The sequence below is a fragment of the Pezoporus flaviventris genome, unplaced genomic scaffold (genome assembly GCF_033815535.1).
Source record: "Pezoporus flaviventris isolate CSIRO_AGI_PZ_B2104156 unplaced genomic scaffold, CSIRO_AGI_Pfla_v1 ptg000007l, whole genome shotgun sequence".
NCBI lineage: Eukaryota > Metazoa > Chordata > Aves > Psittaciformes > Psittacidae > Pezoporus > Pezoporus flaviventris.
In genome coordinates this window covers 12438019-12465935 of record NW_026892555.1, presented here as the reverse complement: position 1 = coordinate 12465935, position 27917 = coordinate 12438019, and the positions used below count along the sequence as shown (strand labels likewise).

At 36.2% G+C, this 27917-nt stretch overlaps 1 protein-coding gene across 1 annotated transcript; it reads left to right on the top strand.

Moving 5' to 3' along the window:
• Positions 1 to 75: 75 nt before the first annotated feature.
• On the top strand, positions 76 to 27471 carry MTBP (MDM2 binding protein). The gene is made up of 22 exons (XM_061447797.1): positions 76 to 158; positions 595 to 675; positions 1871 to 1944; positions 2055 to 2200; positions 2682 to 2740; positions 3668 to 3812; positions 4395 to 4512; positions 5139 to 5273; positions 6063 to 6157; positions 6811 to 6883; positions 8466 to 8583; positions 11483 to 11656; positions 12801 to 12914; positions 14175 to 14324; positions 14753 to 14846; positions 15438 to 15593; positions 17761 to 17856; positions 20696 to 20962; positions 22204 to 22450; positions 23594 to 23707; positions 25380 to 25445; positions 26902 to 27471. Exons 1-22 carry the CDS (start codon positions 83 to 85, stop codon positions 26935 to 26937), a joined length of 2634 nt encoding a protein of 877 aa, XP_061303781.1. The 5' UTR covers positions 76 to 82; the 3' UTR covers positions 26938 to 27471.
• The last annotated feature ends 446 nt before the right edge of the window (positions 27472 to 27917 follow it).

Sequence of the window (27917 nt, the reverse complement as noted above, 5' to 3'; positions counted from 1 at the left end):
GTCCCGTCCCTGTCCCCGTCCCCGTCCCGGTCCCGTCCCTGTCCCCGTCCCGTCCCTTTCCCCGTCCCGGTCCCGCCGAGCCATGGACCGCTACGTCCTGCTGCTGAGCTGGGCGGAGCGCAGGGGCGAGGGAGCAACGGCGGCCGGGCCCGGAGCAGGTACCGCCGCGGGGGGACGGGGCAGGGGGCCGCGCCTTGTGGGGAACCACTGCCGCGGGCCCAGCGAGCTGGCCTGGGAAGGGCTGTTCTTCACGGTGGCTGCTCCAGTACCTGCGCCCGTGCAGGCTTTCCTGGGTCCTACCTCCTTAGCACATACCCTTTAAAGTATGTAATGACTTAAACCCCCAGAAATTCAAGGGGTTTGGTGTTTTATTACGACACTGCTGTATAACTCTGGGGCGTTCCTGAGCGCTGCTTTAAAGAGAGTTTAACAAGATTCACCTTTTTAAACTACAAATCTGTCAGATTTGGGTTTTCTTTTTTGTTTGATTTGTTGTTGTATGTTTTTTCATTACTAATAATGAACTAAAGTTTATACTGTATTTACAAAAAAAAGCAAGACTGTAATTCAGTAGTTTTAGTATTTTGTTTTCAGCTGAGACTGCAGCAAATGTTTATCAGTTCCTGAAAGAAAACTGTAACTCATCTGTAAACGTGGATGCGAGCACATTCCCAGGTAATGTACAGTAAGGTAGGGCAAATGTTATGAAGGAATTGGCCTAGGCAAATTTTATGATCTAGCTGAAACAAATCAGAAACTGAAGGAAACCTAGTTTCTTCCGTGTGTCTGAACTTGCAGGTGGGACTGCATCTGCTGCTGCTGTGTCTATGGAGAACTGAACTCGTTTCAGAATGTGAGGTGTTAGGAGGCAGTTAAATGGATTGGTCACAAGAAGTGAAAGGTTTTGAAAGGTTGACAAATTTCAATCCAGATTACCAAGGAAAAGTAGGAACGAGCTTGTTTCTCATTTCAGTGGGCAGCTTGATCATAGAATCATAAAATGGTTTGGGTAGAAAAGGGACATGAAAGATCATTCAGTTCCACACCCCCTGCCATGGGCAGGGACAGCTTCTGCTAGACCAAGTTGCTTCAAGCTCCATCCAGCCTGGCCTTAATATTTTCATTGCTCCTGTGATGGCTTCTAGTTTTTTCATTGGAAACACTATTTGTTTGGTAGCAGTTTTCACCTTTTTCTGTGAATATTTGTTAAATAATTGTATAATCTTCAAATAGATTTCTGAAGATTTGCATTAGTACTTTCAGGGGTTGGGTGTTTGGGTTTTTTTTTTGTTGTTAAAAAAAGCTTGATTAATTCTTTAATTGGTTTGGATATCAAGTGTTGAGCTGTTAAGGCTCATCTTGTCACAGCTAACATATAATTGTGTTTCATATATATGTCTAAGTGAGGAAATACAGTGGAGTGGGGAAACCACTATAAGCTGTTAAAATTCATGAAGATAGGAATGTTAAGCATTAAGCTGTTTTCAACCTCTGTGCTTTTAATTGCATAGAAAAGTTGAGAGATCATCTCATTTTGTGAACTGTGTAAACCACATTTATGAAAGTTGAAATTTATTTCACATATGATACAACCTCTGCAAATGGAGAGCCATATTGTCTAAAATGGAGAAGAGGTCAAAGATTTTCTCTCCTACTAACAGTCAGAGGATCAGAAACAGACACTTGCCAAGACACTTACCTACACCTTAATATGGTTATGGTTAGAACTTAATTATGATGCTAAAGGAAAGTGGAACTTGGGCACATTAAATTGCTTATGTAGATCCTTTCAACAGAGATGTTCATTGTAATAGGTAGAATGAATTATTGTGGATTTATTATTTTAAATAATTGTTTTATCTCTTTGCAGCATGTTCAGTGGCTGGTGTTCCAGGAGTCAAAAAGTGGTATTTTGCAAGACATGTTATATGCGGTTACTATCAGGTAAAACTTTTTTTTCCCCAACAATGTAAGTTCCTCAGCTGTCTTTAGAGCATGTTGAAACTGGATGTTCCAACTTACTTTTGCTTAAATAATTCTTTTTGTTTGATTAGTTCTGTAGTTCTGACTGGGAGGAAATAAATTCTGACACACAGAAAAATGAAGACTCTCTCCAGACAAGTATTGATGAATGCCTGGGAGCCATACAAAATTTTGAGGAAGATGACAATAACAGTAGAGAGTCACTCTCTATGACTGAGTATGCATATTGTTATTTTTATTGGAAGTATAGTGATCTGACACTTAAATAACTGGAGGGAATAAACCAAAATTTAATAAGTGAAAGTTATTACCAAAGCAAGAGTTAAGTATGAACAATCTCCACTGCTACTAAAAATAATCCTGTTTTGTTTAATATAGCTTTATTTTTTTAGCTATAGATAATTTTTATGGAATAAATAAACAGTTTTGTAACAACTGACAGTTATATATAGAAAAAGAAGTTTCTTACTAATCCATCTTGAATCTTGCTTCCAGTTTTAATGCAGATTGTTTTGAAGTCATTTAGCCTACTTCTGCCTCAGTAAAAGGGGAGATAAGTATATCTCATTGCTTAGGTATGTTTGCGCAGAATTTTAATGATATAAGATACTTACGTCAAGTAGTAGTTATTGATTGTAACTTTTTGATTCTAAATGACTTTATGTTTTGTTTCCAACCATGTTGCTCTTCATTTTCAGTATCTATGATGAAGCTGCAGAAAGTCTGCATCAGTTAGCTGATAAGCTCCCTGCCCCAGGTAATCTCTCTTAATCTCAAATGAGATTGTTTTTTTATCTCTTTGGTTATTACTCTGAAATTTCAGCTCATAAAATTGGAGTCAAATGGAAGAATTCAACAGATGTTGGTTTGTTAGTTGAATTAACTTTTATGCTGCTCTTGCAAGTAGTTTAAGGAACTTGAGTGTGATTGGCATTGCAGATCAGTTTACAGAGTAGTTTGTTACTTGTTTCTTTGGAAGGCTGCATTTCAGTAGAGTTTAAGGTGAATTAAGATGTGTAATTAATTTTTCCATCTGAAATAGCACCAAAGTAATAATAGACAATGACCAATACAAAACTTGACATGCAACCATAGAAAGTTTTTATGAAAGAAATGGAAGATATCATCTTGTCACAGCTAACATATAATTGTTGTTCATGTGGGGAAACCACTGTAGACTGTTAAAATTCATCTTGCACCTGATTTGACAGATGACTGCTTGTAGGTGGAAGCCAAGGAACATGACAAAACATACTGCATTCACATTTTATAAACTTGGGATGCATATCATCTTGCATGTTGGGGTTATATAGTGTTGCAGTAGTTGCTTTGAAACAGCAAAGGAACTGAGTGCAGAAAGAATGAGAAATAGCAGTTTAGAGGTGTTAAAAGGAGGAAAGTGACGTAGTGTGGTTGTATTGGAGACAACTCTGATCTGTGGAATTCAGTGCTGAGTGAGCGAGGAGAAAGGTACCGCTGTACCCGAGTGAATGGCAAAATATTTTGTGCTAATCTAAAAGGAGCAGCACGAGATGAGCTAAAATGCACGAAAAGTGTTTTAAATCTTGCTAAAGTTGCTTGAAGTTGATCTTTAAGCCCATTTATTCAGTGATGTACGTTTGTATCTTTAAATGACTGAATAATGAATAATGGTGCTTTGATGCAAATGTAACTGTTTTTACAGGCAGAGCAATGGTTGATGTAATACTGCAGGCTGTTGAACGAGATGGACCCAAGTTAAAAGACTGCTTACCTGCTGTCGGTGCCCTGAAACACCTGAGAGAATGGCACTCTGCAAAAATCACTATTGTAGCAAATGACTCTAAAGGGTATGCCATTTATTCTAGGTCTATAAATGAGGTCACTCTTTTGTGTTAGTGTGTATATCAGTGTCTTGAGCACTTTATATGTATACTTTGAAAATATCTAGGTCTGTGTTTTGTTATTGTTTGAGCAGAGGAATTACTTATGCTGATTTATTGTAAATACATGCCATAACCAGAGGGGCAGGCAAAAAAGCAAGTCTTCTGAAGTTCCTCTTTCTGTGAGAGCAGAAGGTAAAATGGAAGTGTTGAAGGCCAGGTTAGATAGGGCTTTGGGCAACCTGGTCCAGTGGCGGTGTCCGTGCTCATGGCAGGGGGATTGGAACTAGCTGATCCTGAAGGTGCCTTCCAACCCAAACCATTCTATGATTCTGTGAAAATGTTTTCTCTTTACATTGCTAGTGGCTTCAGTGTGCATACAATGTTTTGAACTTATACTATGCTATATAATAATATGTACTGATAATAGTTTTACAAGTTTTGTAAAATGAATATGTAGCTCTGCATGTAATATGTAAACTCTGTCAAATTGCACTTCATATTAATTTGTAGTACTAAATTTGGTAAAGTTAATTCTTCCTTTTACAGTAGCTTGCAAAAGATTGCAGACTATCTATCAGCAGACTTTGTATCTTCAGATAATGTCATGAGTATCATTGATTCAAAGGAACTCTGGAGAGGAAAGATTCAGATATGGGAAAGAAAGGTAAAATTACTTTTCTCAGTCATGGTTGTTTTTTTAAAGCATCTGTGTACATACATCATTTCAAACATGTATTATACAGTATAGTGCATTTTATGCTTTAAACCAAATTTGGTTTTGACAGTATAATTCCAAGAGGTGAAGTGAAGTGTAGTCAAGGAGATGCTGGTTGGGGAATGGTGAGGCTGTGTGGGGAAACGACTTGCTTTTTTAGCATGATGAAAGGATAAGTGAGATCAGGGGATAAGGATCTGAATTTCAGAAATCAGGATGCTCTCCTCTGAAATACTTGCCTTATTGCTGCTTGTTCAAAAATAGATTATTTTGTATCTATCAAAAATTATTATCATGTAACTCTAAATCACTAACTGTAAATCATTGTTGCACTCACACATCTAATGTTTCCGCAAAGACTGATAGCTTCTGATTGTGAAAGACGTTTACGTTTTCTGTATTAAGGTTTTGGATATAGTAGTTGGTTATCTAAGCAATATTTTTACCTAGTTTTACAGATCTGTTGGAAACAAATATAATACTGTTTAAAATAGTAATACTGACAACTGGCTGAAGATAAATAACTTTTTTGTCTCTTTTGACACATTTGTTGTCTAATTTCCCTTTTTTTCCAGTTTGGATCAGAAGTTAGTTTTCCAGACTATTGTATGAAGAGCACTTCAACAAAGACATTCAGCACTTCACATACAAGTTCTTGCTTTGCTGTTAAAAGAGAGCAACAGTCAAGGAATATTGATGCTTTGCCAGAGGCAAGTATTATTCCTGATATTTCTTTGAGCCTCTAGGATTCATGTTTTACTTTCCTGAGAAAATTAGTAACTGGGGAAACCTCAATCAGAATTGAAAATTAAACATGAAAGTAATGATTGTTTAAGATTGAGGAATACTTCCATAGTTCATGTGTGTTCTCAAACGTGTGTTCTTAAACTTTCATCTGTTTGTTCTTACAAATGTGAGACCAACTGTTTTTTTTCAAGTAAAAATTAAGATTGTTCAATCTTAATACTCAAAATATGTAATTTATTTATGAATTTTGTCTTATCTAAAATTTTCTATTTCATTTTTAAAGTTTATTTGTTTTAAATAACTGGTGTTGTTTCATGTTTTCCATGGGAAGCAGAGTCTTGATGGGAACTCCAGAATTGTATTTGTTGATGAAAACAAAAAAGTGTGTTTATGAAAGCAAATACCAGTTAAGATTATTATTTTCGTTGTTTAAAAAACATGCATTTTGGATTGCATTTGTCTTCCTGCTAGATAGTATTTCTCTTTGGATTTAGATAAGAGTTACAACCCACTTGATGTATGTGGCTGACATTCTAGAAAGTAATATTTATTAAACAGAATTAAATACCTACCTTATTTTTTATATATTTATGTTTAATATGGTATTGTGAAATGTTTATATCTTTACATTCCTTTATACATCTCTCAGATGTACTTGTAAAGCAAATGCCTCCAAAAGAACACTTGAGAGAGTTCCACTGAGATAGCATTATATACAGTTTTACACATTTTTTGGTTTGATCTCTTTTCAGGTTTTTCATTACTATGGTCCTGCACTAGAATTTTTACAGATGGTGCTGCTCTCTGACCTACCTTCCTTTTTTATATCGGATCTGGAATTTGAGCTGTATCCTTTTTTGAAGATCTAAACTACTACTATAGTAGAAAGAAAACAAATCAGGATCTACCTATTCAAGCCGTACATGAGGAGTGGCAAAAGCTCGTTCTATTCTAGCCTGTCAGCATAGTCAACAGTGATTCTTCACAACTTGAATTTTTAATGTTAAAATTTAAATTATGCTGATAATAACCAGCTATTTTTGATACTATTGCACATACACTTTGTGATGCTATTTGTGGGAAAAGAGAAATATTTACTGCTGTGTAAGTTTAAATGGTTTTATTGTGTAGGTGCAAAATCTGTAGCAAGCTATAGCAGAGTTTTGTGTTATATATGCTGCAGAGATCTCGAGGTGTATTTCGGTTAGTTTTATACTTTTGGTGCAAGTCTCGGTATAACGATAGTAGCTTAGGCTGTATAAGCCTGCCAAGATTATGAATTTATAAATGTCTGTTTATGCCTGCCTATATTAGAGATGTCAGTGGTGTATTTCATCATTCACTTTGCCTGGAAAGGTGACTTTCATATATTTTGGGGTACGGGAATGTCAAATGTTAGACACTTGCAGTCCTTTTTTGACATGTGATGGTAACACGATTTATAAAATAGAGATACACAGTTCTTTGTGAAGATGACGTTCCTTAAGCTGTTCCGTTCAGGTGTCTGACAAGAAGTGGTATGAAGGAAACATCCATGCTGCTTTTGGACCAGTTTTCTTTCCTCTCTGGGAAGGTAAAATTTTTTATTTAGGCATAGCAGAAAATGAAAGTAGGTATATTGCTCATAAAAGACACAAAAATAGTATTTTTAAAACTAGTCTCTGTGCAAGCTCTCAGGACAGTTCTATAGCAAATTTGGCTTTTAAAGGTGCATGCTGTACAGGTCTGAACAACTTAAAAGCCGACTAAATGGTTTTATCTTAGCTAAGTTATGATCTCCTAAACATTTTGTAACTTTAAATCCTGTTCGAACAGACAATTTCTGTGCTATCATAATTCAACTGTTTTTTTAGCAAAAGGCAGGCCTGTGTGCAGTGTACAAAATGTACCTAGCTAGTCCGGAGTGGCAGGCTTTTTTATTTTGCACATGAATATTCTGTTTTCCTGTTTTGATTTTGGATAAAAAGTTCTTGAAACATTGTCAGGGCTAATTTTCCACACCACTCTCCCTTCGGAATGATAGCATGGTTATTCACAGCCACAGTATTAGACTGAATATGTTTTTCTGAATGTTTAAGGTAGTATATGCTTGCTTAGGAAAGGGTTTTTTAGTGTTTATAAAATAAGTGTATGCAAATCAAAAGAGAACCTGGAATGCGAAAATGCTGGTACAGTTACAATGAATAACTGTGAGGTGGTATTCCATTATCAAGCTGTATGTTTCATCTTCAGCTTGTTATTTAGCGTTTTAGTAACCTTTTTTCTTCCCCTGCCACTCTGTTATGCTTAGCAGAAAAAGTCCTTTTTCTAATACTATACCAAATGTACATTTCGGAATAGTTTTATATTAGTATATGTACCAATATATGGTGTATGTATATTGGTTTATATTGGTAAATATCCTAAGTAATTTTCATTTTATCTTGTACAGTCTTAAGAGCTTGCATTTCTACTAGTTGTTTTTTTTTTTTACAGAAAAAGACAAAACAATTAAAAAACACATTCTCAGGCTACTTTATAAAGTCCACACACCTTGAATTGAATGTGTTTTGAAGGTAATGATTTCTCATAGGCATTTTTTTTCAATCTATTACTGGAAGCATGATGCATTTGTAGGCTTTTCTCATAGCTGTAGAAGCATTGTTTATTGCTTGAGTATTCAAATACTTAGGTATTTTTTTCTGTTAGTGCTTATTGGCCTGAAATTTATGTAAAGACATAAGCATAGTCCAGTATCTGATTAATTGAAAAGGTTAATATGTAAGGAAAAAAAAAATTACACATTTTTTGAAGGAATGTAGAGTTGCTGGTGCCAGGTATATCTTCAAATTCTCTTTTTGTTCCAGATACTACTCTACAGAAGTGCTTTTAGCCAGGTAATTGAAAGACTTATAATTCATAGCAAATACCTTTTTATGTATGAAATAGAAGTTCAGCAGTTAATGATCCTTCAACTGGAGCAAAAAATAAGTGTATTTTTTACAGCTTTGTGTGAGATGCTTTTCCATCTTGATGTGAATGACGGAAGTGTTAAGTAAAGAGGTTTTTCTTCAATTGAGGTACATTTGGAATAGAGCCTAATAGGTAGCTCAAGAATGAAACTTAAACCAGGTTTCACTAATATTGCATGTATTGTATTTGCTCTCATTATTTAGGTGGGAGCTTTATTTACATTGCCATGTAATGTAAGCAGTGTAGTCATCCCATCCCCTGCCCAGCTCAGTACCAAGAAATGGAAGGAATATATGACTAGGAAACCCAAGGTCATTACTGGTAGGTAAACTAAAGATGACTACAGATATATGTTGTTGTGTGTACGTGTATATATATTTATATTGTATTATTTTCTATACATTTATGATGTCCTTTTTTTTTTTTCTCCAATGAAATTAAGTTAGTGATTGTAATCTTCATTGACACAAAAAGTTTTGATGAGTGTGAGTTCAGCTATGCAGACTTGTAGGGGGAAATTATTAAAAACAGCATAGCAAGCTGTAAGGAAACAATGCAGCTCCTTTAAACCATTTTTTGTGTCTTACCTATCAGGTAAAATCCAGCTTCCAGACATGTTTCTAAGGTGATTATACAATCAATTGGCAAAGAGCTTAGCTTCTGCAGATGGAAATCCAGTTGCTTCACTTGGGTGCTTCCCTTCTCACTTTAGCATTTCCAGAGGTTCCTCAGTGCAATTTCTACCTCTTCCTGGTAAAATACAAAACACCAGGAAATGCTGGATGCCTCTGTTCCCCTGAGAGCCAGTGAGCTAAACTAGTGATTGAGAATGTGCTCCTTCTTCCTTATGAGGCTCTACGGATGGCAACTGACTCTTCTTACACAGTGTGACAATGCTTAGAAATTTGATTCAGACAGTGAGAGAACAGAATTGGTGCAGATCAAGATTGGCAGGAGTTTCTCAGTCAGCCAATATATGTACAGGCACTGTACAAGCAGTGACTGTGAGGTTTGTAGGGGCTTGAAAACATCAGGCTAAAAGCAGCTTTGCAATAGCTCACTGCTTAAAGTACTTATCTAGGACAGAATGAGATGTAGTATTTTGCTGCCTTACATGATTTTATTATTAGTATGTTGGTCTAATATGTAATTCATGCAGATTCCAAGGAACAATGACTTCTGTCGCCAGCCAGAGATAGCATTTGAAATAAGTATGCAGATGAGCATGTCTAACAGACATCTTTCAGGTTGTGGGATCTTAACACATCTTAACAAACATTCTTTCAGGCTTTGGGATAGACAGAAAATTGTTACACATTAGGAAGACTTGTATTGCAGGGCAAGAATCTTAATTCTATGGAGTGAATACTGACAGTGTACAGATTTTAATGATCTCTGCATGTGCAGAGATTGTGGTTATAGAACTGATGCCAGCAGCAGCATTTATGCTGTATTGGAGAGATATACTGAAGCAGTTAAATAAGGGCAAGATGGTTTTGAACTAAAAGAGGAGAGATTCAGACTAGATGTGAGGAAGACAACTTTTACAATGAAGGTGGAACACGTTGTCCAAGAGGTGGTAGATGCCCCATCCCTGGAGACATTGAAGGCCAGGCTGGATGTGGTTCTGGGCAACCTGATCTAGTTGAAGATGTGCCTGCTCATTGCAGGAGGGTTGGACTTAGATGACCTTTGAAGGTCACTTCCAACCCAAACTGCTCTATGGTTCTAAGATCCCCAGTGTCTTCAAGATGATCTTTGTCCTGTGCTCCAGTGGAAGAGTTTTGTACAAGTATTAACTGTAATGTTATCAGTAATAAAAAATAGGTTCTTATTAGGGCTCTTGAGCAAAATTTAGAATAGGAGGAGAAACATGGCCATTTAAAAATACTATTTTTTAGTTGAAAACTACTTAATTTTTTAGTGGTTGCCATTCATCTGCCTATAGTAAGGATTTGCAAATCCTTAATCTCTTATGTGGGAAAGTGTAATTCTTTGACTTGGTAGTTCAAAAATATTAATTAAGATTAAAATGAAAAATAGCATCTCTCCCGTGAGAAGTCAGCTTTGAGATGGCAAGATAAACTGGAAAAGGAAAACATTTTAAAAGGCTAAGGAAGTGGGGAATGGTACAATAGTGAAAATATGTCTGGAATCTTTTTTTCTTTCTTGTTCTTTTCTTTCATATTTTCTTGGATTTATATACTGAGGTAGTAGGATTTCCCCACTCCTCCCCCTCCCACTTAAACTCTTCAAGAAAGGCTCAAATACTTTATACTTGTTCCAAACAAAAATGTGTAATACTAATAAATATCAAGATCCTCTTAAGTTATTTATTGAGAGAGCACTGCAGATATCTTGTGAAATTGATTTGGCTTTTAAAAATGAGTACAGCAAAAAGTTTTCATTCTCTCAATTTCTACATCTACCAATGTGCTATAAAATGTTTTTTATGTAACAAGATAGCAAACCCATCCTTTCACCATTGCCATCAATTCCTAAATTAATTTATTTTCAAAAGTGCATACTATATGGCAGTGTTTAAAAATAGAACGTATTTATCTCTCACCCAGGCAATGCACAAGCGTAAAGCAGTGAGTGAAATTCTTTTAATGAATAATGCAGCTTCCTTGGGAAGATTCTGTACAGTCTTTCCTTTTTCTTCTACGGATGTATGTTCTTCCAGTGAACATTTACCATTATTCAACCTACATATGCAAAAAATGCCTGTTCTTAACCTAGCAAAAGAGGCTGTTCTCTAATCAGTACATATGTAGCACACTATCTGTCTAACTCTTCATTATTTTATGGTTAAAACATAACCTTTCCAGTTAAACTCTTGGCTTTTACTAAGACCAATTGAAGAACTTCTCTTGGTTGGTGGTTAATGTTCCCAGATGTACTTTATAGCCTGCACTGGAAAGCTGGTTGTTGCTACAGACACAGGAGTTCAGTGTTGGTAACATACTAGCTTTAGCCCAGCAGCATAGTCCCACTCATCTTTGCTGCTATAGATCATTGATTTTTGCATGGTCTTCAGTGTGTAACTGTTGAAGGGGTAAATACCAGCTATAGTTAGTGTGTCTTCTAAAATGTTGTCAGTAACATTTCTCACAGAACACAAGAGAGCAAGTGAAAGAATCTTGGTGGTGGATGATAGCCTGTTTTAAAGCTGTTTTCCTCAGGGTGTTTTTCACAGTTATGTCCCGATGTTTTTAAGTTCCAGAAATTGAACTGAAAGGAGAATCTTGCCGATATTATTTCTTGCTACAAGGGAATGGCTCTGGAGGATGTAAAGCAACCTTGATTCATTCAGCTAGTCAGATCAATGGTACGGCCACTCTTGCTGCGGTAAATGGAAAGCTAAACACAAAAGCAGAAGAAACAGAGACAAGTAAGGGTTATTACTTTTATACTGAGAGTATCTGAATATAAGCAAGTGCTACCAAAATTTGTATGTTCTTTTATTCATTGCAGTCTGTGTTAAAAGGGGGAAAAGAGAGGAATAGTACACTTCGAATACTCTTTCAGCAATATTTTTCGAATGAATAAAAAATAGAAGGACTTATTTGTTCACACAATTTACTACTACCACATTTTTAAGTTGGCTAGTTGTAGTCACTCATTTCTTATAACTGTGATTAGTTGTAAATGTTTTAATGTACAGGTACATCCAAATAATATGAATGCAAATCAAATTTGCAAAAACTTAAAAGTTTAATACATAGGTACTGTTGGTGTAAAGAATGTCCAACCCATGCCTGAAATCAAGGCAGTTAGCTGTCGACAAGCCTGTTTAGCTGATGATTTAAAACCCACAAGTAAAACCCATAAGGCAAGCAGGCAAGTTGAATTTCATGACTATGTCTTCAGTTACTTTGCAGATGTCCATATTACAGAGTGGTTAGGATATGAGCTAGCACTTGTATCAGCTGCTCCACTAGGTAAGAGTGTGTATGTAGGCATTTATCTTAAAGTAGTTGTCGTGTTACAACTACATATAGTAGATAACTCTGCTTAATTCCTGTATTTGCTCTCAATAACACTGACAAAGAGCACAGTGACCTGCCTCTTATCCGCTTATTTCCTTATTGAAATAAATCTGCATGTGATACAACTGACTACTTACCATTTGTCCTAATTAAAATCCCATTAGTAGTGTCAGAAGACTGAAAGTCCTAGACCAGATGTTGAGACAAAACTTCTTTCTTTTCTGGCATCAAATTGAGGATCTTTTTACCTTCCGTAAATGTTATTTGTGTTAATTGTTTTGTTGCTATATTGGTTTAGTACAGAAGTTCAAAAATATTGACAGATATCTATTCCAAGCTATCTCCTGATGTTCAGTTGTAATTAATTGCTTTTTGTTGTTGTTTGTTTTTTTCACATAAAATCAGCTGTATTTGAAAGTCCGGTTGTTTCCAGTGATAGGAAATTTGTATCTCTTGTGTTTCCATCTTCTTAAAAGAAGTAATGACTTGATGTCTCCAAAGAGCTATGAGAGAATCTTAATAATAAAATTCTCCTAATCTGTACAGGCTTTTTTATTGCTGACTTTATCAAGTCTGTGCCAAATTATTGTGGAGAGGAGATTGTGCAGAGAGAAAAGAAACTGACTCGTCTCCAAGGGTTTGTCTTGAAGGAGTATCTCAGTAAGTAACAGGGAGAGCACTGGTAGTATTTAAAAGGTCCTTATTTCAAACTGAATGTGACTGCTCACCTTACAGAAGTGAGCTGATCAGTTTGTGAAGAAAAAAAGTGGAGCTTTAAAAAGACACTTTCTATAGTATATCTATGATTGCATGTCAGATAGTGACTTAAATATTGAGAAAAAGCACTGAACTTTAAAGTTGGTGGGTGTTTGTTACACTCATGCTCTGAATGTTTGATCATAGTTTTGGAATAATTCTGTGGTAATTAACTTTTTCTCTGCTTTATTTTTCTGTTTATGCTTTTTCCCTCCAAAATCCCTTACTGCTGGATGTGTCTTCTACAGAAATAATTCTGGTTTGGGGTTTTCAGGGGCTTTTTATTTTTTCTTGCACAAGTTTGAAACAGCAGAGAAGTATGCATTGGAGACTTGTTACATTTGTCATGATACATTGTTCATAACAATAACTGAAAGGTCATCCTCTGTAGATTTTCATGACTTTGTAGAGAAGTAGGTTTTATTGTCCTGAATTTTTTTCCATCTAAGTCCATTACTTAAAGAGACTCAATTAAAACAAAAAATGCTTCTGAGAGATTGGTTAGATTATTGAAAATAGCATATTGTGAAGATAAGCGTATTACCAGTAAGAATACCAGATCAAGAATAATAAGATATCTGATAATAGTCTTGTCCTCCACCCCCACCAGCTTACAGTCATTTTCAGATTACCTTAACCCTGAGCTTGGGACTTCTTTAGAGCTAGTGTTTTAGTTTGTTTTGAGCGGGTCACCCACTTCCGTTAGGATGAAGACTGAACAGGAGCAGTTGGGATTTGCTAATCATCTTAAATCATATCAGAATTACCTGACACTTGGTATTCTGACTAAAGATAATGGAACAGGCTGTCGGTTATGTTGGAGGTGCATTCCTTCAACAGCAGTAAAAATAGGTGGGTAGGACGCTCTGTAGACTGGAGCTTTTCATGTTTAGGTTTAGCAAGTCCAGATGTTTTTCTCTGGGGGATTCAAACCTGGATATACTCAGAAATGCGCATACACAGAAATTAAAGGAGGTGATTTTCATGTGGTTTCAACTGTTCTCACTGCAAGGTGTTTTCACTGGCCTATGCAATTGTATAGTGACCAGGTAACTAACTTGTGTTTGTGAATTTTCTCATTTGGTTGTTTTTTAGCAAGCTTCAGTTATTCTTTGTTACTTAGCAGGTGCAGTAACTTTTCTTTCTTTCTCTTTCCTTTTATAGAGCAAAAGAAATTGACTGAGCAGCCTCCAGTCATTTCTACTGGTGAGCTTAAAAAATTGATAGAGCTTACGAGAGAATCTTTCTTGGACCTGTGCAACACTGTTCCACAGAAGGTTGTCGATAAAACTAGGTCATGCACTGTGACTTTTGGTAAGTATTACTGTTTAGAAAATACACTGCTTATTCTCTTTTGATGTATTTGTTGCCAATCCTTTTACTAAAAGGAGGAGAGTCTTTTACCAGAAGAGGGAAAAATAGAAAAGTAAAGTAGCTTTCTAGGCCTTTTTTGGAAACTGAATTTACCCTTGCAATAACTGCTTCCTTTCGTTTCCTTGACAAAAAAAAATTATGCAGAAAACATTTCTCATCACAGCACCAGACAGATTTTCCTTATATTTATATACATATACTTACATGTATATAAATATAAGGAAATATGTATATGTATATAAATATAATGAAAAAATACATATATGAAGGAATATCTATAAAGAAGTTTATATAAATATATATATCTCTCTTTAAAGAGTAAGCTGCTTTATTTCTATTAAGGGTTATCCACCATCTGTTTCTTGCAGAACCTGATTTAATGGAGTCAAATCCATTGGAATGGCCAGAAAGACATGTTCTTCAGAACCTGGAAAACTTTGAAAAAAACAAACAAAAAATGAGGTATTGGTTAAATACTGGGGATTTTCTTTGTAGTGGCCATTGAACACCACTGTAGGCAAACTGTAGATGTTGATAGCCATTCTGTAAACTGTTTTTAAATATATTGATAATCTTTCAGAGGAAACATTGCTTAAGGCAGAAACTAAGTTTTTGTCCATTTCCAAAGACATATCTTCTTGGTATTTAAAGTATCATTGTTTTGATTTGTATTGATAGAACTGAAAGTTAGTTAAAAGTAACATAGCCAAAATTAAATTACCAAAATGGAACTACTGGAAAATAATAGCCAGAGTAGAAATACATACAACCTCTTCTTCCCGTGTTTTATTTCATAAGTGTGCTCTAAAATCTTGAAGAAATAACTTTTCTTCAGTAGGATGGTAGAGAATTTGCATCAAATATACTTTATCATGAAGAATCGTATAGATGATCTGAAGGAGCAACCTTGTTCGTTTTACTTTGGAAATGCATTTAATTGCTCCCAACTAGCAGTGATTTTCATTTTTAACTACAATGAGATTACTAACAAAAAGATTGAAAAGGAAAATAATCTTCAATTGGTCTTTTTTTTTTTTGTTTTCCTTATTTCAGAGTTCCTATGTTTGCACATTCATCTGAGCAATTGCTGGGGCATAAAGATGGCCAGAGGGAGTCATTGACATTGCTTGATGCTAAAGAATTACTGAAATATTTCACACCAGAAGGGCTGCCCATTGGTGATCTTCAACCACTACAAATACCCAAACGGTATGAATTCAGAAAATCAAAACCACACTCAGAGTGATGTAAGGGAATGTGCATAACAACTGAATGAGTGTCTCAGAATGGTCCAACTGGATTTGAGTTTCTAACTTGCAGTGTCCTTTCATCACGTGCTTGCCTGTGAAATCAAGTTATGGTTCTCCAGTTGGTCTTGCTACTTGGTTCTTTAAGAATCTGAAATGGCCAGAGATGATGATGTTGGCCCTCTGAATTTAATTAACAAAGTAATCACCTGATGCCAGCAGACCTTTGCCATGGCTATGCTACAGGCTGTCACCTCCATACTTGTCCATTTCCAAAAGAGTATTTCCAGCAATGCAGAAGTTGCTGCGGCAGAACATTAATTGTATTGGTGTGATTTCTTTCATTCAGTTGAGGCAAGACTAGGTGGGAAGACAAAGTGTAAAAAAGGCAATAGCTGAGCCTATTTCACTGTGTTGGTCTAATGTCATGCTGGTCCCATATTTCTATCGATATTCCTAACGTGGTAAATTGCTCTCTAAACGAAACTTGTCTATTCTGGCTACTTTGCAAGTAGTGTGTCTCTGGGTAGGTATTAGTGTATTAACCATTGCTTTTTCAGCAGCAAGGTTGATACAGAGAGCTAATGGAGTAATTTGCAGGATCTGAACATCTGTTAGTTAAGCCCAACCTGTGTTAAGAGTCAGATAAGGTTTGTAGATGCAGATCCTATGCTGTTTGTCAAGTATGTCATAGACTGCTAGGTAAGCAAGACCATCTTTGCAGTCACTAGCGTTATATTTGTTGACCTTTTAAATGTTGAATAATGGAATGTAAAATAGAATTATTAGATACAGCCCTTGATACTTTTTTAAACTTTATTATATTTAATAAATTAAGAGGTCTTGTGAGAGGGAAAGGTTTGTAGGATTTTGGAGGCTTCAGTAAAACACTTACTGGAGTTTTGAAGCTAACCTAAAGATGTTCTGAGCAGAGAATTCAAGCAAGTTAGAAAATACACAGTGGAGATTGAGAGTTCTCTACAGAATTGTTAGTTAAGGGGTGCAGATGATTTAGAATTTTGGCTATAATGTAAAACATTTTAATTCCAATGAGTTGTATGGGAAAGAAGTGAATAATTTTTTAGCTACAAAAATGGTTGGCTTTTTTTTAATCCCCGATTTTTCAAAATCCTCCAGAGAATCTTCATAGCATAGAATACTTCGATTCTCTTGAAAAATGGTTTGCACAGTAGATGTGAAAGCACACTGACAACAGACTCAAAGGTTTTCCTGACCCACAGTAGTTAACAAGTGATTTTATGAGCAACTAGTGAATTAAAGGCATTTTCACTTGTTTTGCATGTTTGAGCTTAATTAGAGGTTTGATAGACTAGAGCTCTGACTGACTGTCTTTCTAAATTACCATCTTGCTAAATTCAGTATCACTTCTTTCCTGGATGTTTTTCCCAGATTATTTTTCTAGTGGAAATGATGTAGAGACAGTCTATGTGGATAAAACTTGAAGCAATGTGTAAGTTTCAGATACTGCTACATCTTGCCTTCACCTCTTCCCTTCCTTGGGAAGATTAAATGGGATGTGACTTTATGGGGTATGCTAGGATCTGGCAACAATATCTTTCTGTCTGTTTTGCTATGGCTTATTCTGTTGAAATACTTTCAAATACATTCCTGTGATTCAGTTGCAGAGAGTTACTAGCTGGAATTCAAACATCACAGGAGACAAATGTTTAGTTGTGAAGCCTTGGCGACAGTTAGCTTTTACAACAGCTTGAAGCTAAAGGGAAGGAATTCACTGATTATAGCACTGAGTTGAGAAATGGGAGGTCAGTTTCTGGTTCTTCTCAGGTGTCCCATTGTGAAATGGGTGTGATAGTTGTGGTGATAGTTGCCTGGTTTTATTGATAAAGTATTTGGAACAGTGATGTCTAAACTGCTTGAAATGTCTAAAAGCTTCTGTAATAATAATAGCACAGTAGGTATTACTTAGTTGAACTTAAGTTCGCACTTCAGCAAAGCTTTAATATTCCTTTGATACTGTACCCCAGGGTTTAGCTACAACACATGCTGTTTTGGTCTTCCTATGGCAAGGTATTTGTTTCTGACTTCTGGAAGTATAATTTATCCTGACTGTAATTAGTTAAAATAGATCTGTATTTCTTTCCTTTCAGTGAAAACACATTTTTTTTGACACCAGAGCTTACTCCTCGGAAACTCAGAGGTTTGCCTTTTGAAAAAGCAACTGGGTGCCATTATCATGGACTTGAGTAAGTTTCCTTCCTTCAGCTTCTTTTCCCAAAATTATTTTTCATCTTCCAGTCGTGGTATAATTGGAAACATTTCAAGTGACATGAACAATAATTATGGAAAACTTTATGTATCCTTTTCCTTCACTGGAACAACTTTGCCCATGACATCTCTCCTTTCTTACCTTTATTTTGTTCACTAGTTTAAATTGTGACAATCCTGTCCCGATGGTAATGTAAAAACACTTAAGGTTGGTTTTTTTTTAAGCTGTACTGCTGTAGCTATTCCCAATGTCTCTGGAAATTTTAATTCATAATCAGAAGTAGCATTTAGAAGAGGGTTCATTAGTGCATACCAAGTCTCTGGAGCTGCACATGGGTGGACTACATATGTAGTTTCTACTTTGATATTAAATTGTAGTCACTTTCAGACTGATCGTCACAAGGTTTATGAGACCTGTTATTAAGCTACCTGTGTGTTTGGAAAACCTGAAAAAACACCAACAAGCAAGTGTTAGTGGAAGCTTCAAAAGGGTCAATACCATTAAGACTGTATTTAGTTCCAGACAGACAGACATAATGTGATTAATGATACTATGGGATTTTTTTCCCCATTCAGCTGCTGGTAACCTTGGAGCCTGTTAGCCTTTTAAAGTTTGTAACAAAAGATGTAGAAAGACAAGTGGGTATATAAGAGAAATGCGGATTTGTCCTGCCATATGAGGGAAGAAAGCACTTGGCTGTTGTCTTGGGATGTGGTAGATAGCTTGTTGACCTGCCTATCCTCAGCAGGGATTGTGCATGGAGATTCAAATTAGGCACAGCACAACTTGTATTGCCTCTTCCCATGGCAAAATATGACAGGTAAAAACCACAGCAGGGCCTGAATGTTGTGGAGAGCATGGAAACCCTGATATATTGATGTTACAAGGGGCATGTGCTAGCAATAAGGAAGGGAGGCAATAGAGCGAGATGGTAGAAACTAGTGTGAAAGGGAGGAACCCATGATTAAAACAAATTTCTTGTGTAATGAACCTGTGCCAAACACTTGAATCCTGTGTTGCAAAAAGAAAGCAATTGCTGTTAAAGCAGAGTGAGTAAAACAGCAATTTAATTTCAAAAGATAAAAACATTTTTATCTTTGTAGGGGATGTGATTATGCAGGGGACTGAGAATAGAAATAAGGGAAATTAAATACCTTCGAATTTGTGAGTTAAGAGAATGTACTCTTATCAGATAATGAATTTATTTCTAGTGAAAAGTCTTACTCAGCTGTAGAAGTGGATTTAGTGGGTTGCTATTAGAAAAGTGATTTTCTTCCTGAATATGAAAATGCTATGAAGAAAGTGGAAAAAACAGAACCAGCAATCTAACGTGACTGCGGTAAGGGGTAAAAGCAAAGAATATGTCTAGAGTTTCTAAGAGTAGGAAACATTCCTAAGTAGTCTGGAAGGTGGGCTTGAGAGATAGCTCACATTGTTCAGAATGCCTGTTAAGAAAAGGATGGGGATAATACTGGATAATAGTGTTGTCTTTCTCTGCAGTAGAGGTAGTGGAAGTTAATGGGCAATGAAGCATTGGTCTCCTGCAAAGAATCTTGGAAATCATTCACACAAGATAAAATTCAGTTGACATGCATTTTGCATTGTTGTAATCTCATGAGTATGTTTTACTGAGTTAACACTTTTCCTTTGTTCTTTTGCAGCTCCACCATATTTAATACAGTTTCTTTTGTTTTGGCTGATTAAACCGCTTTTTCTTTGTCATCAATAGGAAGCTTGTTCAGTGACACTTCTGTATGTTTAGTATTGAAAAAATGTGAATCTCTCATATAGCAGTGCTTATCTCAGACAAAGCTAAAGGGTGCATTTCCAGAGTGCGGTTAGCAAAGAATCTGTACTAAACAGTATTTCAAACACTTACCATGCCCTGTCTTCCTTATACCTAGACTCAGTTAATGCGCAGCAGCCTACTTTTTGGCACAGCCTGGCTTTCCCTAAAATTATGTCAGTCTCATTGCATTTTTGGACTCCTGCAGTACTTGTAACTTGCAAATTACATATATTGTGCTACAGGATGTTTTCTTCAGATATTTTGCTATGTGATTCTTTTATGGTATATGCACTCAGGAAATCTTGGTGGTTTTTTGTTTGATTAGTTTTTTTTACACTAGGAAAGTTGCATTCTTCCAGGAAGAAATGGAGGCATATTGTATGATCATATTATCATATTAAAGTATATCACTTTATATGCAATAACCTGATATTTTTGGGGTCCCAGAGTTTTGGTGGGTGCTTGCAAGGTCTGAGGTCTGAAGATGCTGTATCAGTTGTGGTGTGCTGGGCTCATCATGTATTTGGTTTCAGAGCTGTCCTCATTGCTGTTTTCTTGGAACTTCACACTGGTTAGCATGTTAACAGGGGTAACATCTATTAGGTATGGACTGAATATGAAAACCAGTAAAATCTAAAATAGACTGATGATACAGATGTAAAACAGAGCTGACTATAAGAAGAAAAAAAAATCTATTATCAGCATCCTAATCCATCAGTTATTGTTCAAGTAAAATATTCTACTAATGTCCATGGAAATCTTATGTGTAAGACCACAGGGTAAAGACAAGTAATATATGATTCAGTTTCTTCATTGGAGTTAGTCTTAACTATAGCTAAATCCATGAGGCAGGTGTTAATTTACTGGCTGGTTTAAGGTATCTTTCAGAATAATACATGAGTCCAAACACAAAAGCTTTGGAGCTTATATGATGATCAGAAGTAAGTTTGGTTGTTTGTTTTTTTTTTTCAGATTGTAATGAAGCAGAAAGTTTCTCACGCAGATTTCTTACCAATTTCAATTTTAGATACTGTCTGGATAACAGAAGAGCCTTAGAGAGAGATGTGGGATATGCTGAACTTCAAACTCGTCTTATTCGCTATGAAACTCAGACTACTTGCACCAAAGAGTGCTGCCCTGTGCCGGTTGTCTTGAGTCCTCTTGCATCTCCTGCAGTCTTGTCAGAGCCTGGAAGTGTCCCTGATGGAGAGTCTTTACAAAGTGAACTCAAAACGGAGGCTTCAAGGGTAAAACGCAGATCAAAAGACTTGGATTGCTTTTATCCCAAGAAAAGGTAAAGCACTGAATAAAAGAAATCTTTAGCATGAAATACTTCAGTAGTTTCTTGTGAAATGCATCTTTTCTTCCATCTTAAAATGTTTTTAGTGAAGCTATCTAGACAGATGTTCTAGTTGTTTAAGCCTCTTCTGTAGGTTCGGTTTTCTTCCTCAAGTGTGACCTCTGATAGCATTAAATTAATCAAAACTATGAAACACAGGCAGCTTTTATTTAAGAGATTTGGGGTTGTATCTTGCAAAGTCTCAAGTGCCTTTGAAAAGGTGACAGCCTCATCTAGGAGCAAAACTGTCAGTGCTCTTGCAGTACAAATAAATAGCTAAAGGCTTAGAAAACTAAGCACTGTATAAACAGAATAATTGACTTTCTAATCTAAAGGACTGCTGGTATAAGATGACCTACCAAAACTCAAGCTTATTCTCAGCCTTGTTTATTAAAGTCTTTTCTGGAAGTTTAGTTTTTAAGACTTCTCTTTGTACCTTGTCCTCACTCTGAAGTTGCAAACACTTTGCATCAATAAAAAATAATTGCTATGTAACACTACTTCTGAATTTATTTTACTGTAATACTTCATTTCTTCCTTCTTTCCAGTTAGATACCCTTTGCAGTCTAATGCTAATAAGCCTTTGACAGAGGTATGGTTTTAGGAATATCCTTATCTTTTGTAGCTTAGTGAATAGTTACAAGAGCAGATGAGATTGTACTTAGCACTTTGTAAATCTGAGTTTTGGAATTACTAATGCTCTTGCAGTTGAAGGACCAAGCATTACTGTGTTCCAGTAGAATTGTAATGCCCAACTTCCCATAGTGAAAGATGAATTGTGACATTCCTGTAGGGACAAAATAAATCAGAGTTTTAGGAAGTGTTGTTTTATCCTTAGAGTGGAGGCCAGCAAACTGCTCTTCCTAACTATCTAGATGAAGGGTCTGTATGCAAAACTCCCTCTTCTTCCAAAGAGTTTCTCTTCTTAGTTATCTTGTTTCTTCAGTTTCTTTCTAGGCTTTTTTAAGTGGAGGTACAATGGGTCTATTTATTGGAGACCAGACCAGTCAGTGAAGTGTTCTAACACAAAAAACGTTTCGTAACAGAATCCTGGCTGCTGTTTTCAGATGCTGTTTGCAAGAATGTGCAGTACTTAATAGTTTCAGCAGCAGCCTCTACAACAGAAGCAAAGGCTCCAAAAGAGTCAGAACAAAATCTAAAAGTTCTTTTACTTTTCTGTTTTGTTTCCTTTCCAGGCTGACCAAATCTGAGAGCACAGATTCCCTCCTCTCTCAGGCCAGCGGAAATAGTGGGAGTCACTCTGCAGTTGCTGTAACAAGGAGGCGCTCTGAAAGATCAGCTTCTTTAGCTTCAGTGCCATTGAAACAGCCTGGTCAGCCCCACAGAGCAGCCAGTAAGGCTGGCTCAGCAAGTCACATAGGTGCAACGGAATCTGAGACTCCAAAGCCAGCTAAGGAATCAAGATCCCAGAAACATACAAGGGTAAAGAGCTACGCTGTTTGCTTTGTGAAAAGTCATCTACTTACTTCTTTCCATGTGACTTGATTTTTTACATGTTTTTCAACCCAAAATGTCTTCATCTCTATTTGTTGTTATTAAATTTCATTCTGTTCACTTGTGTAAGTGAATCCTGGAGGCACTGATGAGAATGCTGTAGAAGCAAGAAGCGAAAGAGTATGTAAGGAGTATCATGTCATGCCTGGGGAATTAAGCCTGAGAGAGATAACAGCTAGGAATAAGAAAGGCGGGAATGGATGTAAATGAATAAGAGTTTTGAAATGTAGAAAATTAATATAAAACCTAAAGGCACCAAAAAACTATCTGTCCTGGAAGGGTCAAAGCATTGTAGAAGAACAGACTACTCTCGGAATAAAAAATATTCCAATAGTGGTACAAGACCATTAGCTGAGATAATTAAACATTGTTGCAGCAACGTATTTAAATGTTAATAGCTCTATGTATAAGGAATGCCACTTTTAAAATACTGTACACAAAACTATTTCTGGCTTGGTGATGCTTATTTTAAATCAATACCAGGGTGCTAGAGAGGACACTGCATGAATGTTGATGTTGTACTTTCAAAGGCAAATTGGGATAACCCAAGTAAGTGCAATTGGTTTGATTCAGTCAGACCTACAGCAAAGTTTAAACATCTCTGATAAAAGAATGTCAGAGTAAATTTTCTAATCTGATTGTACTGTGTTTTATTTTTTTATTTTAATATGGATGTGGCAAACAAGGGAATATAAATGTAAAGAAAAATTTTATATTTATACATATATATGTGTATATATATATTTATAATATGTTGGAGAGGAGAAAACCCAAGCCATTATTAGGTTTTTTTTCCCCTGTGTTCCAAACCCTATGTGAATATTCACTGATCCTTTATAATACTATGACATGTGAGCATTTCCTTGATTTTTTTTGAGATGAAGTGGAAATAGATTGTTAAATAACTCTGCCCAATTTGGTCAGTGGGTTGACGGCATTGGCCTGTGGAGTAAAGACAAGAGGCAAGATCAAAAAAGATCAGGTGTTCTATTTTTTATTTCTCTTCCCTTGGACAATTTTTCATGCCGATAATTGGGATGAACTTTTGAATGTGTTTCTCTTGTTTCCAAGATGCTGAAGGAGGTGGTTACTAAGACTCTTCAAAAACATGGAGTTGCAGAGGATCACAAGTGCTTTGCCTCATGCAGCCAGCGTCTTTTTGAGATATCAAAGTTCTACTTAAAGGTAGACACATTCTTACAGTTCGTTGTTAAGTGAATGTATTCCTGAATAAAACTTGAGATTACTGTGGGATATTCAGACTTGATTAAGCTGATACTTCTTAGTGGTGTGTTAGGAGCATGTGGAGTGTGTGAATAAGCCTTTAGACTTGTTGTCAAGTGAAAAAAAACAGTCTTACAGTGTATTTTGATGTTATTTTTCAACTATTAAGCAGCAGTTTTTTTATGTGAGATAAAATGTTAGGCAATGGACTGTTAGGTAACGTCGTGCTTATACTGTATTGCTTCCTTAGCTGTTGTAGCTATCTCCCAGCCATAGCTGTGACAGCTCAGCTCTCCCTTGTTCTGAGACTACTAGCTTAAACAACTGACTCACAAGTTCAAGTTCCCTCTCACACTCATAAAACTCTTTATAAATGCACTGTAAATGTGCACAGCTGTCTAACACATACGGAGTTGGCAGCACCCTGTAGAATTGTATCAACTTCATTTTTAGGTGGAGATAAGAATTCTTTCCACAATAGTTTCACATGCTTGAGCCCACGTTACATAGTCTGGGCACAAAATCAAGTTAAATTACAGTACAGGGTTGAAAGTCGTTGCTCATAAACTGAGCTGTTGTTTCTGATCATTTGCACGTTGATAGTATTTTATGTCTATAGCCTACCACTCTTTGTGAAGTAACACCGTTCAGTCAGCTTCAGTAAAGTTGTCATTGAAGAGGGCTGAAATCTTACTCAAAACATTAGAACATCTTGCTGATGAGCACCAGCTTCTTAAATAATTGGAAAGCAGTTGCTGGATGTTCTGTAAGCACTCCCAAAATCTCCCTCACGTATGCCCTGAAGGAAGATCTTCTAATCCAAAGTCAGAAGCTGTGTGTAGGGAAGAGCAAGTAGGGCAAATCATATGGATTCACAGTTCTATTTTAAGTAGAAAAGCAGAAGGAAGAGTACTACAGTGATCCTGTCCTTCAGGAAGCTGATCTGGAGAGAGGTGTAGCAGGATTTTGTTCTCCTGAACTGTCCTGTAGCCCCAAGTCTGCAGGAGATCTTTGAATCCTTTTCTGTTCTATGTACTTCAGAAGCATGGTATCATAGGTATAATTCTTTTTTTGGAGACAAGTAGTAAATGAATTTTCTTAGCTTTCCTTTCTCTGTCAGCAAAGAGATGTGCTTGCTTTTTTTAAGAGAGTGGATTAGGTTGGGCTAATTGGACAGCAAAGCAGACAAGCCATTCTAGGTTTTTCATTTCTTGCACTTTCTTTCCTGACATCCTCTTTGTTCTTTAACAGAACTCTGTAGTGCAATCTGGGCACACAGTTAATTTTATATAGAAATATGATTTCAATCAAGACTAAGAAATTTTAATATCATTTAAGAGAAATAAGAAAAATTCTGGAAGTGTGTGGAAGGTTAGGAAGGCTCAACTGCATGTTTGAGTATTAGGTTTGGACCGCTTTAAGGAAAGTTTCAAGCCATTGGAATAGAGTCAATTATTTCTTTTTTTTTTTTTTCTTTTTTTTTTTTTTAAAAAGAAGAAAAAGTCAACTCTTCTGTGGTTCTGAACAAGTTGATAAAAGGGTAACATCCTCCTGGTTATTAGGGCTCTTGTAACTCGAATAAGAGTGAGCATAAGTGTTTGCTAATTTCTGTGGCTTTGTGTTTCCTATTCAGGATCTTAAAACTTCTAGAGGACTTCTTGATGAAATGAAGAAAACAGCAAATAACAATGCTAAACAGGTAAGACCATTGGGGTTTTTTGTTCCTGTAACTAGGCAAGGCTAAATGTGGCTGTGGCAGCTTGGCTGGAGGATGGTTTAGTCAACCCCTTTAAGAGATTAAAAGATTCTTTCCTTTGTGGGTCTTGTTTCACACTTATGGTCTTACAAAAATTTTCAATCAGTAGTCCCATAGCAAAATTTGCAGTTGCATATATTCAGGTTTTAGATGATGGTCTAGTTATAGCTGCCAATGTGATGTGCACAGTGATAAGTGGAAATGAAGGCAATAAATGTTTCCACATCACTGGAAAAAAAATAAGAAGAGATTTTTCTTCATTTGAGAGAAGCCTGGGTTATTGGGGAATTCTTCTTTCCTTGTGCTGAAGGAAGTAACATTTATTTTCAAAGCATAGGAAGCAATAAAAGGACCTGTAAAAGGAAATAAATTTCTTAAAAGAAGCAGTGAAAATTAGTAATTTTAAGCTTGGGAATAGCTGTAAGCATGAGGGAGATTACATGGGCTTATTTGTGTGTAAGGTGGGACTTACGTGAACAGTAGCACAGAGGAAAGGATGGGAGTAAATACCTCCAGAAATTAAGTAACTCTTCGATTTAAATTCTGAAAAACATGCTGAAATGTCTCCATGATATAAAAAAGAAAAATATATCATGCATATTTACAGTACAGTTTTCAAAATAATAAATTAAATGCAAGGATTTGGTCTGGGATACTTAAATAGTAAAACACAAATTCTTGAGGAGTACTTCTAGATCCTCACAGAATTTATTTGATGAGAGCAGCATTTATGGTGTTCTGTACTGCGTTCTTTTGGGAATTGCTTCCTACAGATCATAAGGTTTCAAAAGCTATGTGTGCTGTGATGTTTGGTGTTGAACTGGGATGTTGTGCTGCCTCGCTGCTTCTTAACCATCATCTTTGTCTGGGGAGACGGTAGTTTCCTGTGTGTTTGCTGTTGGCAAGAGAGGCATTAAAATTGGTGATCTCTTAAGCTGCCCACCTCTGCCTGTGTTAAGAGAATGCTTCAAAACTACCTTACATGAAATGTAATTGCCCAGGACTAGTCAGTGGTCTGAACAACCACCCTGTTTGGAAACAGCAGTAATAATGGCAGTAGACACAGCAGAGAACAAATCGTCTATGGCGCTGAGAATTTTTCTGGGGAAGCTGTTGAGTCTTGTGTGTGCACCTTCTGGCCAGCACATAGAGAGAGTGGGCTCAATACAAGGGATCTAAAAATGCCTTATTCTAAAGACAAAGTGTTGTGTAAAATTAAATACAGTTCTTGTATCTCTCAGTTTAATGAAACATTTTCTCCTTTGAATGGATTACTTTTAAATCCTGTTCAGTAAATACTACACAGATGGTGATACAGAATTGATAAAGTGTATGGGATGTTCTTATGTAACTTCAGTCTTGAAAACAACTTAAATCCTTTGTTTTCTCATTCTCCCAGGTGATTGAGTGGGTTTTGGAGAAGAGTGGCAAGTAGAGGTGCTGTGTGGATGCTACTCACACCGTCCTAGAAAGTGCAGAGTTGGAGCATGTCCATCTGTGAGAAAAGCATTAAACTGCTTCACACACACATGTACCTACACACCGGGAGGACTTTGTTCAGAGTACTTACAGAGGCACAATAGCAAGTTTTGAAAATTTTATACTAAAAGTTTTAGTTTTAAAATAATTTCAAATGAAAAAGGTTTTATTTTATATGTGTATTTATTATGTTTCATTGTTAAAAGAAATCTAGCTTGGCTTGGTTTGATATAGCTTTGTATACTTTTTAACTGGTATATTTGTTTTTTATGTGAATAAAACCCCCACTAGATTTGGTTTTAATATCAAAATTACTTTGTTTTACCTTTTTGCATAAAGAATTTTATTTATTACTATTTGCTGTTTATAAACAGCTGTTTACAGTATCAACCATTGGTATTTTATAGAATACGTAAGAACAGTTCCAAGTGCAAGAAGTTTCTTCCGAAACGATGAAAATTTCCATTAAAGAAAGGACCATTGTTCTACAGCCTGAATTTCTGGTATAATTTCATGTGTATTCTTTGTAACACTCCTTAGAAACAATTCATAAGAGAGTTCTGAGATTCCTTTCCTGGAGGAGGAGAAAATCAAGATGATAGCAGTAATGATTATAGTGAGAGCTGTGAAAAGAGCTGATATGCCCGTGTGAAATGGAATGGAAAGAATTACAACCTGAGTTGTAAACACAGAAGGTTACTAAATTCAGCTTCAGTCTGCTTAAGTCTCAGGTATGCATCTGGCTTGTACTAGTGTGATTACTATTCAAGTTAGTATTATGATGAGATGAGGAGTTCCTACCAAAACAAATATATTTTATAGCTTTCAATGTAAATGTTTCCTGTTCGTCATAGAAACTAACATGATTGAAATTGATAGAGATGCAGTGTTATTATTTGCTGTATTCTCTTGAAAGGAGAATGGATTAAGCAATAT

Excerpts from the sequence above, each read along its gene's own strand:
- MTBP (XM_061447797.1), top strand. The coding sequence starts at position 83 with ATGGACCGCTACGTCCTGCTGCTGAGCTGGGCGGAGCGCAGGGGCGAG. Across the intron at positions 6,884-8,465 it reads TTTCTTTCCTCTCTGGGAAG|GTGGGAGCTTTATTTACATT; the intron begins GTAAAATTTTTT and ends CTCATTATTTAG. Across the intron at positions 14,325-14,752 it reads GTCATGCACTGTGACTTTTG|AACCTGATTTAATGGAGTCA; the intron begins GTAAGTATTACT and ends TGTTTCTTGCAG.